Here is a 10,823-nt window from a genome sequence, read left to right on the forward strand (position 1 = left end):
ACTTTAAAAGACACCAAGGACAGGCATGGTAGTGGTGGCACTTGTCTTTAATCCTAGCACTCAGGAGAAAGAGGCAGGTGGATCTCTGTGAGTTCAAGGTCAGCCTGGTCTACAGAATGAGTTCTAGGACAGCCAAGGCTACACAAGGAAACCCTGTCTTGAAAAACCAAAACAAAACAAAACAAAACACAAAGACACCAAGGACATACCTATGTCAGGTCAACGACTCAGGCCTCCACAGTCCTAGAGTTCTAAGATAGGTTGGTGCGATCTCGTACCCACACCCACAGCTCTGGATTGTAAGCCTGGATCTGGAAGAAAAATAATAATGAAACCAAACAGTTCTGTGAGAAGTTCCAGATGCTGGCTCTTGTGGAAGACTCCGCCCTCAGACCCACACTCCAAATACTGGCTCTTGTGGAAGACTGGCCTCACACCCACACTCCAGATGCTGGCTCTAGACTCCTCATCCTCAGGCCCACCTTCCAGTTCTCTCATTCACCAATCCCACCTCCCACATTTAACTGCACTGCTCTCTCTGTCCAGTCCATCCCTCTGCACCCCACATGCCCCACACCCACCCACCTCTTCACACTCCTCCCGGGACACCCAGATCCTCCAGCCCATGGACCGAATGAACTGGAACCGTAGTTTGTGGAACATGGGGCGCTGGGCATAGCTCTTCCCGTAGAGGAAGTAAAAAATATCTTGTTTAGGGGCCTGGTTGTCCTCCTCCATGTCATTGGCCAGGTACCTGGGGAAGAATCAGGGTGTTGTAGGGCTCTTTACCAAGGCAGATCCAGAAACAGGGCTGAGGGAGCATTTCATCACTGGACAGCATCAGCCCTGCCCAGTGTGAAGGGAGAGCCAGTCCACTGTGGACAGGAGCCTGCCACATGGAGCAGAAGAATTAAGCATCTACAGAGCCCAGTGCTGTCCTTGGCGTTCTCGACACGAGATGGCCTCAGGATTCCCGTCTCCATCCTTTCCCTCTTCCCCTGGCTTGTGTCCAATGGCTGACACAATCAACGTTTCTGAGTTCTCTACTTCAATTGTCTCATGGTATAGACAACACACTTTGTAGGACTTGTTGGATGAACTGGAGAGCAAACGAATGAGTGAATGAATGAACAAATAAAAGCGATAGTCAAGGTACGATCTAACACTGATAACTTCATTGACTGGGTAGTATAACCTAACCACTCCCAACATAAACAGAATTAAAATGTCCCAAGAATGACAGAATTTTGAGAAGCCCCCCTTCAACAGGTGTACTGTAGTAGGACTCAGGAAAAAGAGGGGGCAACACCAGAGACTATAACCCTAAATATCCTACCATGGTGGGGTTCTATTGCAACACTGATGGAAGCAAAAGCCAGAATTAAGGAAAGCAGCCAAAGGGTCTTTCACCCACTTTTTGTTTGATTTGAAATGTCCTCCTATATTGCCCAAGTTGGCCCCGAATGCCTGAGCTCAAGAGATCCTTCTACCCGAGTCCGGAGCTGCAGGAGGCTCCTCATCACACTGATTGGTCTCAGGGTTTCAGAGTTTGGAGGGGTAAAGTGTCTCCAGACACACAACTGTGAGACACATGCACAGAAAACACAAGGTCAAAATGAGGACAGGGAATTGGGAAGGGGCTAGCCAGGAAGGGAGGGGGTATGAGGGTGATGGGGGAGACAGGTTGGAGAGCACCTGGACAGAGGTCGGAGTTCACACTGGGCACTCCAGCCTCAGGAGGACAGTGATTTCTGGTGCAGTTTTCTGGAAGCCTGGGAGGAAGTTACCTGTGTTTTCTTACTAAACAAACCCACTAGACTGGGACAGGCTGGCAAGGGAAAGCAGCAGGGGGCGTCTTACTCGGGACTAGAGCTGTACCAGGAGGCCTGAGATGGACCATGGGATCCAGGGTAGAAGATGGGATGGTGTGTGGTGCTCAGAACAGAGGGAGGCAGTCAGTAAAGGAAGCACAGCACCTCAGCCCTTGGGGACACTTCTACTCCATCTTCCTCTCCCCCAGGAGGGCTCTGCGTGTTAGAATGCCGCCACAGAGAGTCATGCCCTCTCTTCTGTGCACACGGACATGAGCGAGCAGCCCTCTGAGAGGCCATCTTGAATCTCTAGCTGTCAAGTACCCAGAGTTTTCAGTTCTCCAAGTGAGGTTACAGGCTCTCTGCTGGTAGGCACACATCTCTAGGGCTACCCAGAGAAACACTGTCTCAAACACCAAACCAAAACAAATGGGGAAAAAAAGGAGGAGGAGAAAGGAAAGCAAGAAGGAGGAGGAGGAGGAGAAACAGAAACAGCAGCAAACACTTCCAAATCACCTGCCTCCTTTGGGCTCCAAATCCCACATCTTTCACTGTGTCCTCTTGCTTTGTTGCATTACTTATTTTATTACTGTATCTGTGCATGGGTGTTTTCCCTGCTTGTATGCTTGTGTACCATGTGCATGCCCAGTGACCAAGGAGGCAAGAAGAAGGTTTCATAGCCCTTGGTACTACAGTTATAGACAGCTGTGAGCCACCAGGTGAACGCTGGGAATCAAATCCAAGTCTTTAACTTCTGAGTCACCTCTCCAGCCTCTTATTCACCTTTTTAGTGTGCGTGTGTGAGTGTGCATACGTATGTGTATGTGTGGTGTGCATGTGTGTGTGAAAATGTGTACGCATGTGTGTGTATGAGTATGCATATGTATGTGTGTATGTGTGGTGTGCATGTGTGTGAGTATATGTATGCACGTGTGTGCGTGTGCATGCTGCACGTATACATGTGGGTATGTAGGTGCATGTGTGCATGTGTGTGATCATATATATGCATGTGTGTGTGTGTGTGTGTGTGTGTGTGTGCATGCTGCACGTATACATGTGGGTATGTAGGTGCATGTGTACCTGTGTGGAGGCCAGAAGTGAACATCGGGTATTGAGCTATGGGAACCATCCACCTTGTTTTTATCTAGAGCTTCTCTCTGGGACACAAGTCTTGCCAATAAGTCTGGGCTGGCTGGGGAGTGAGACCCAGGGATCCTGGCTCTTCATTTGGACTCTGGAGATCTGAACTCAGGTCCTTATGAATGTACGGCAAATGCTTTACCGACTGAGCCATCTCTCCAGTCCCTTGCTCAATTTAAAAAATACACATTAGCTTCCCAGCGCCCACACGGCAGCTCACAACTGTCTGTAAATCTAGTTCCACGGAATCCAACACCCTCACACATATATGAAGGCAAAAACACCAACGCATAGTAAATAAATAAATAAATAAATAAATAAATAAATAAATAAAACATTAGCTTGTTTTCCCTCATAAAGCTACAAAACCAGGCATAAGAGGGGTGAAAAGTCAGAGACCCACTTCTCCTGACCCACATCCAGGGCAGGGAATAGTGACCAACAGGAGGAGACAAAATACTCACAGAGCCAGGAAGAAGTGGATTGGCCTATACTGCCAGGAGAAGAGTCCGGCGCGGCTGAAATAAGCTATGACCATAGACAGGAGGTACTGAAGGAGAGAGCAGACAGAAGAGGAGCCGTCACACCCTGGAGAGGAAGACCATAGGCACAGGGGAAGGGGGCTGAGGGGGTATGAGGCTCAGAGAGCAGCCACGAGGTCTGGGTGCCTGCTGGAGTGGGGAAGGGAGGGTGAAAGGGGCCTTCAGGAAGGCAGGTCAGAGGCAGGAGGCCCTGGTTGTTCCAGCATGGCTGGCTCTGGGTCAGTTCTGAGGGAGGACTTAGGACAACTGGGACAAGGAGGTCCAGCAGGAACAAAGGGTCCCAGAGAGCTGTGGGAGAGACACAGCAATTCCCAGGGTAAGATGGTGACAGTGGGGCTCAGACCCCAGTGAGGCAAGGGTCTCCTGTCCACTCTGTAAGACACTGCCAGGCCCTGAAGAGAGGCACTGGCAGGACATCGAGGGTCAGGACTGTGTGACTTCTGGTGGCTCTGGGGAGGGACAGAGGACGGTGGTCAGGGAGGTCCCTCCCCAGGCAGGACGGGATCTGGAGCCCAGCTTGGCGCACCTTATCAGACACTCTCAGTGTCTTGTCCCAGGCCAGGAATTTTTTCACCACAGGATCCTCTGTGAAGGAAGAGCATGTGTCATGGTGTGAAAGGGAAGAGCTTGGGGAGCCGCCTCCCTGGGGGGGAACCAGGAGAACCACCTCCCTGGGGGAGAGCCAGGAGAACCACCTCCCTGGGGGAGAGACAGTGTAGCTCCCTGTGAGAGAGCCAGGAGAGCTGCCTCCCTCGGGGAGAGCCAGGATAGCCGCCTCCCTGGGGAATGGCTCAGGTCAGAAGCCTGCCTCTGAGCTCCATCCCTGTCCCAGCCTGTGTCAACACACCATGACACCCTCTCATTGCACCAAATGCACACCGTCACAGGCCAGAAGCACTTAGGCCGACTGTCTGCTGTGATGTCATGTACCAGTGGGAACTTGGCTGGGTTGCCCTTGTGTGGGCGAAGACACCCAGCTCAGCAAAGCAGGAAGAGGTAAGTTACTATCCTCTTCCTCACCTCCATGTGAACCTTTGTCAACTCTAGCCTAAGCCCCTGCCACCTATGGGTCCCTGAGAGTCAACAGAGCTTTAGCCTCCCAGGCTGACCGCTCTGGACCGGGAGGGCAGCTTTCCCACGGGGAAGGAGGTTGACTAGAAGCTTCCTCCTTCGCCTAAGGAGGGAGCCATCAGGTGTCACCTACCCAGCAGCCTGGTGAAGACCTTGTGGTGTTCAGGCCTCACCATAGATGCGCGCCTCCTCCTCAGCGTCATCCTAAGCCCACACAGTGTCTCCACGGACCACACCGGCTCAGGCTCAGGGTCCAGCAGCTCTGCCAGGTCATCCTCAGAATCCGATGACAAGTTCCTCTTCCTCTTGGGACTGGTGGACGGAGGCTGGGAGTTGGCCTCCGCCCTTGGTTCTAAGTGAAGAAACCACACCCAGTGTGAAGCTCAGGCTTTGGTGAATCTCACCCTGCCCCTTGATACCCCAAACACCCCGAACCTCTTCAGCTACTGTCTTTCCCTAAGCCATCGTGCCGATTCCCCCTGGGCTGATGGCCACCTGCCCCTAATCTTGTCCCCATCCCTCTTCCCGTTCCTCAAGACTCTTCCTCATCAGAGACAAATTGTCCCCATCCCTGTACAAAGGAAGTCTCTTCTTATGATCCCTCCTCTCTGTCCTGTCTCTGACTCTTGGTGCCTAACCCCTTCCTTGTATTGCGGGTTTTCAGTCCATGTGACATCTGTGTCTGACTCCCTGTCCTCCCTGCCCCCAACCTGCCTCCTGGGCCTCCCTCCTTCCTTCTGTGCCCTTCCTCCTTGCCATCACCCTCTCACATCTCCTCTCACCCAGTCCCCTCACCTGCTGGTCCTGAGATCTCCCCATGCGTCAGCACCCCAGGTGAGGGCCTGGTGACGCCAGGCTGAGTACTCTGTCGCTCAGAACACAACGACAGTTGGCCAGCGGTCACGATTCTCCCAGCCTGTTTCCCCCCTTCCACAAATCCCAGACTTTGGTCTATCCCGCCCTCCTCCTGGACTCTCGCGGGATCCAGGCCTGATGTCCCTTCCCTAGTCTAAGGAGATCTCAAGAGTGGAGCTCTGAGAAGACACTGTCGTCATTTGGGTTGTCTAACCCCACAGAGTGTGTCCTTCATATGAGGAGTGCAGGAGCCCGTGATGTTGTCAGCTTCTCAACCTGAAAACCATCTTGAAAGAAAGGTTTACAATTTACGGATTAATAAATCCGCTTTCAGTCAGGCGATGGTGGCGCACGCCTTTAATCCCAGCACTCGGGAGGCAGAGGCAGGCGGATCTCTGTGAGTTCGAGACCAGCCTGGTCTACAGAGCTAGTTCCAGGACAGGCTCCAAAGCCACAGAGAAACCCTGTCTCGAAAAACCAAAAGTAAATAAATAAATAAATAAAAATAAATCCACTTTCTCTCACAATCTAGGGTTGACATGTCTCCTGCCACTGACCTGACATGACTCCTTCCATGAACAAAACCATCTTCCACATCTGAGTTCTGCTTTCCCCTTTGTGTACTGGGTGAGGGATGCCTCGGTCATCAAGAGTGATTGGTGTGCAACCAAAAGAACCTGAGTTCAAATCTCAGCAAACACACAAGCCAGACACAGTGACCCAGGTGGTTCTGGTGTGGTGTGGTGTGCTGTGCTGTGCTCTGTGTGTGTGTGTGTGGTGCAGGAGGGAACAGCAGAGTCCCTGGTTTTCAGCTGCTAGCCTAGCTAAGATATGAGAAATAAGGCACAGAGTGATAAAGCATATCCAGTGGCCCCCTGCCTCTTGCACACTCAAAGATCTGCATAGGTGTGAATACACACACACACATGAAGAAAGGAAGACATGCAATGTTGACTTGTGGCTTCCCCCAAAATACAGATATTTGTGTTAACTTCTTGATTTTAATCGCAGAAGCAAGAGTCCTGGCTTAATCATCAACTGATAGACATACACAGATTCGGAACATAACAGGGACACACACACACAAGAGCAAATCAAAGTGCTGAGATGTAGTTCAAGGACATTCTACCAAGCCTGCTGACCTGCGTTCCATCCACGATCCACGATCCACATGGTGGAAGGAGATAACCGACTTCCACAAACTGACCCTGACCTCCATATGTGTGCCACGGCAAGCACACACGCGCACACACTAAATAAACAAATGTCTACTTTTCATTGAAAAAGGAGTGAGGTTTCTACTGAGTGAGCAGCAAAGAGAGAGTGATCCTGAGTGAGGGTGGTGTGAGGGAAGGTTCTCTTTGCTGAGTGGAGGCCTGGAGTCCTTCTCTGAGGAACTAGCCCACGCCTCCTGCAACTTCCGCTGCCTATGCAAGCATGGAGACCCAGGAGGGAGGCTTCGGCAGGGTGACCCCTCTCATTCCCCACACCCTGTTGGGTCTGCAGCTCTGACCTTGCCCTTGACCTTGGTGAGTTGTCCCCGACTACTATGGAAGCATATTGTTCTGTGACAGCTCCCAATACCCAGTGAGGCCCTGGGAGCAGAGTGGGGACAGGGACGCAGCTGGGCTTCTGCTACTTCTGCCCACAGCGGGGTCTCAGGGTCCAGATTTCCTTCCCAGATGGTCACGTTTACCAAATGGGGCAAATACGGGATGTAGTGGCTGCAGTATGGCTCAACCCTTAGCATTTCCCACACAAGCGTGAGGCCTGTAATGAAACCCCAACCACCCCCCAACAACAAGCCAGTGGGTGTGGCCACCTGTCTGTAATCCCAGTACTCAGAAGTGGAACCCCGAGAATCCCATAGGCTGGCCGGGCTGGCGGTGCACTCTGGGTTCAAGGGACTCTGAATAAATGGAGCTTAATTGAGGAAGACATCCAATGTCAACCTCTGGTCTCCACACACATTCACTCATACATGTCTGTGCACCCGTATGCACACTCACCCACATACGAACATGCACACACATGCATGAACACCACGCACACATGAAAAATTAATTTCCTTAAATGTAGAAAAATAGCACTTTTAGGAAATCAGACCCAGAGAGAGAGAGAGAGAGGGAGAGAGGAGTCTGACTGGCTCTAGTTCACTGTCCAGATGCAGACTTCACAACTCAGTGAACAAGAGGAGACCAGGCTCAGCCTCAAGAAGCCAGTCAAGCCCCTAAGTGGAAGGCCTAGTGGGGTCTCAGCATCTGGAGGCCACAGGTCAGAGTAGGGAGGAGCAAGGTGCCCTGGACACATAGCCTTGCACTGAGAGCTTTCCATGTATGGTAAAGTAGAAGTCGGGACTGGGAACCAAGGCAAACACCACTCTGATCTTCACTTTGCTCTTCAAGGCATTCAAACACAAGGTTGCCACCAGAGGTGTGGTTATATTTTATCTTCTTGTCACTTAAATTTATGGGGCTGCGAGATGGCTCAGTGGTTAAGAGCACTGACTGCTCTTCCAGTGGACCCAGGTTTAATTACCAGCGCCCACATGGTGGCTCACAACCATCTGTAACTCTAGTACCAGGAGGATCTGAAGCCCTCTTCTGGTCTCCAAGAGTACTGCACGCATGTGTGTAGTCATACTTGCAGGCTAAACACACATACATACAAAATAAACCCTTTTTAATTATGTTTCGCAGCACACATGTGTGGATACACATATATGTGCATGTAGACAAAAGCATCAGGTCTTCCTCAGCTGCTCTCCACTTTATTAAAATTTAAAGTTTATTTTATTTGCAGCAGGGTGGGCAGGAGCAGAAGCCAGAAGCAGCCTGCTGGAGTCACCACTCTCGTTCCCCCACGCGCGTTCACAAACGGTCAGATCCGGCAATGGGTGCCTTTGCCTGTTGAGCCATCGCACCAATCCTCCACCTCGTGTTTTTGAGGCAGAGTTTCCTACTGAACCTGGAACCCGATGACTCATCTAGACCCACTGGTCAGCAAATGCAGGAGAGTCTCCTGACTCCACCTCCCCAGCTCAGATTACAGGCCCAAGCCACCCTACCTTCTGTCTTTCTGTTTTGTTTTGTTTTTCTGGACAGGGTTTCTCTGTGTAGCCTTGGTTATCCTAGAACTCACTTTGTAGACCAGGCTGGCCTCAAACTCACAGAGATTCATCTGCCTCTCCCTCCCGCTTGCTGGGATTAAAGGAGTATGCCACCACTGCCCAGTTCTTTTTTTTTTCCTACATGGGTTCTGGGGATATGAACTCAGATCCACAGGCTTACATGACAAGCACTTTGCTCACTGAGGCATCTTTCTAGCCCCTGGGAGAACACAGGAGCAGCCACCTCCTGGAAGTGACATGGAGAAGTTCCAATCATGTGCAGGAGGGGTCTCGACAGTGGATGGACTGAGGAGCCAAGAAAGATGGAGGAAGCCCAGTACTTACGATGGAAGAAAGCGAATTTAGATGGCATGGCACGCAGAGGCAAGATCCAGGACCCGACCATCCGTGTGGTTACCTACAACAGGATAACAATTTAGTTCGTGGCCTTGCTGCTGTTCTAGAGCCAGAGCACAGGGGAAAGCTGGTGGAGGAGAGGCCAGGGGTGATATGGTGACATTCCATACTGGCCTGTGACTGCAGGACCGAGTGCCCACATGCCGACCCTAAGCAAGTCACCCAAACAAGATTCAGAATCCAATTGACCATGATGGCACACACCTGCAATCCCAAGGCCTGGGATGCTGAGGCAGGAGGATTGTTGCAAGTTCCAGACCAGCCCGGGCTAGAGAATGAGACCTGTTTCAAAAACAAACAAATTATATGGGGGGGGGGGCAAACTTCTTCGTTGGCAAAGTCTTTACTGCCCAAATATAAGAACCTGGTTCAATCTTTAGCACCCACATTTTTAAAAAAGGAAAAGCCAGGTATAGCATTTGCCTGTAATCCCTTGCTGGGGAGACAGAGGCAGGAAGATCCCTAGGGTTCACTGGCTGGCCAGTCTAGCAGAATCAGCAAGTTCCAAATTCAATGACAGACACTTTATTAAAAAATAAGGTGAAGAGTAATTGAGGAAGATATATGACCACTGGTCTACACACACACACATGCACACACACACATGGGGGTGGGGACTCAGTAATGAATTGATGGGTAGTCTTGAAAAGAACATGTCTTTGCTTGTTTGTTTATTTTTATGTGCATGGGTGTTGTGTGTGGGTTTTTTATGTGTACGGGTGTTTTGTCTGAACACCAGAAGAGGTCATTCAGATCCTATAGGAGTACAGTCATAGATGGTTGTGAGCCATAGTGTGGTTGCTGGGAACTGAACCCAGGACCTCTGGAAGAGCAGGCAGTACTCTTAACCACTGAGCCTCCTCTCCAGCACCCATTGGGCATGTTCTCTGAAAGCAGGATGCCAATGAAAATCACCGTGAGATACCACTTGACACCACGAGAATGTCGGTGATAAATAAGTTGGAGAACAACAAGCGTTGGCAAGAATGCGATGAGCAGTCTACATTGCCGGCAGGATTGCAAAATGGTGCCGTCAATGTGAACAATGGGTTGGTGGCTCCTTACGACGTCAAACAAAGGCTTGCCAGATGATGTTTCAGTTTCACTCCAGGATGCTACCTGGTCGATCCCTACATAGGTACTCGTGCAGGAACTTGAACACGGGTGTTCACTGTGACTTGGTTCATCATAGGCAAAAAGTAGCAACCCTCCCAGCAGGTCAGTAAGTATCTGTAGGCAGATTTGTGTGTAAACAAAATGTGATCTATCCACACAGTTACAGAACCTTAGGATAAGACAAAGGGCTGGGGAGATGGCTCAGTAGGTAAAGCCATTTGCAGTGACAGCTAAATGCTGAATCACAGCCCCAGAGCCGAGGTCAAAAACAAAACAAACAAGCAGAGGTGGGAGCTTGTCTGGAATCCTAGCACTCCAATAGCAAGATGGGAGAGAGCAGAGGAGCCTGCCTGAAGTTCACGGACCTAGAATCTGCCCTCAGGAAGCTCGTGGACAGCTAGCCCAGAGTACTCAGCACAAGAACAACACAAGACCTACCTCGGAACAAGTGGAGCAAGAGCGCCAGTTCCCCAAAGTTCTTTTCTTGACCATACATGCATCATGGTACATGCATGTTCATACACAAATGAAAAAAAAATTGAGTGAAATGTTGATGCATACACAGAATATCTACACATCAGGTGTACACATCCATACCACGTATCTCCCCTTGCTGCCTCTCTACTCGAAGTGCACCCTCTTGGCTTGCTACATGACCACTGAGTTGGTCCTTAAAAATTCCATTTTATGGCCAGTACATCGGTTCTTGTGAATAGGAGATGCTGTGTGAGATAAGACAACTAATTACTCTCCGGGTTCCTC

General features: G+C 50.6%; 1 protein-coding gene across 1 annotated transcript; it reads right to left on the minus strand.

Moving 5' to 3' along the window:
* Window positions 1-251: 251 nt before the first annotated feature.
* Window positions 252-8,934, minus strand: LOC130871995 (speedy protein E4A-like). Its single transcript, XM_057765782.1, has 6 exons — window positions 8,874-8,934; window positions 4,698-4,916; window positions 4,020-4,078; window positions 3,416-3,501; window positions 586-754; window positions 252-311 (listed from the first exon to the last, which is right to left on the minus strand). The coding sequence occupies exons 1-6, from the start codon at window positions 8,932-8,934 to the stop codon at window positions 252-254; spliced, it is 654 nt and encodes a 217-aa protein (XP_057621765.1).
* Between the last annotated feature and the right edge of the window lie 1,889 nt (window positions 8,935-10,823).

Source organism: Chionomys nivalis, chromosome 3, assembly GCF_950005125.1.
Source record: "Chionomys nivalis chromosome 3, mChiNiv1.1, whole genome shotgun sequence".
In the NCBI taxonomy this organism is placed as follows: domain Eukaryota; kingdom Metazoa; phylum Chordata; class Mammalia; order Rodentia; family Cricetidae; genus Chionomys; species Chionomys nivalis.

Excerpts from the sequence above, each read along its gene's own strand:
- LOC130871995 (XM_057765782.1), bottom strand. The coding sequence starts at position 8,934 with ATGGTCGGGTCCTGGATCTTGCCTCTGCGTGCCATGCCATCTAAATTC. Across the intron at positions 4,917-8,873 it reads TAAATTCGCTTTCTTCCATC|AACCAAGGGCGGAGGCCAAC; the intron begins GTAAGTACTGGG and ends TTCTTCACTTAG. Across the intron at positions 3,502-4,019 it reads CACTGAGAGTGTCTGATAAG|TACCTCCTGTCTATGGTCAT; the intron begins GTGCGCCAAGCT and ends TCTCTCCTTCAG.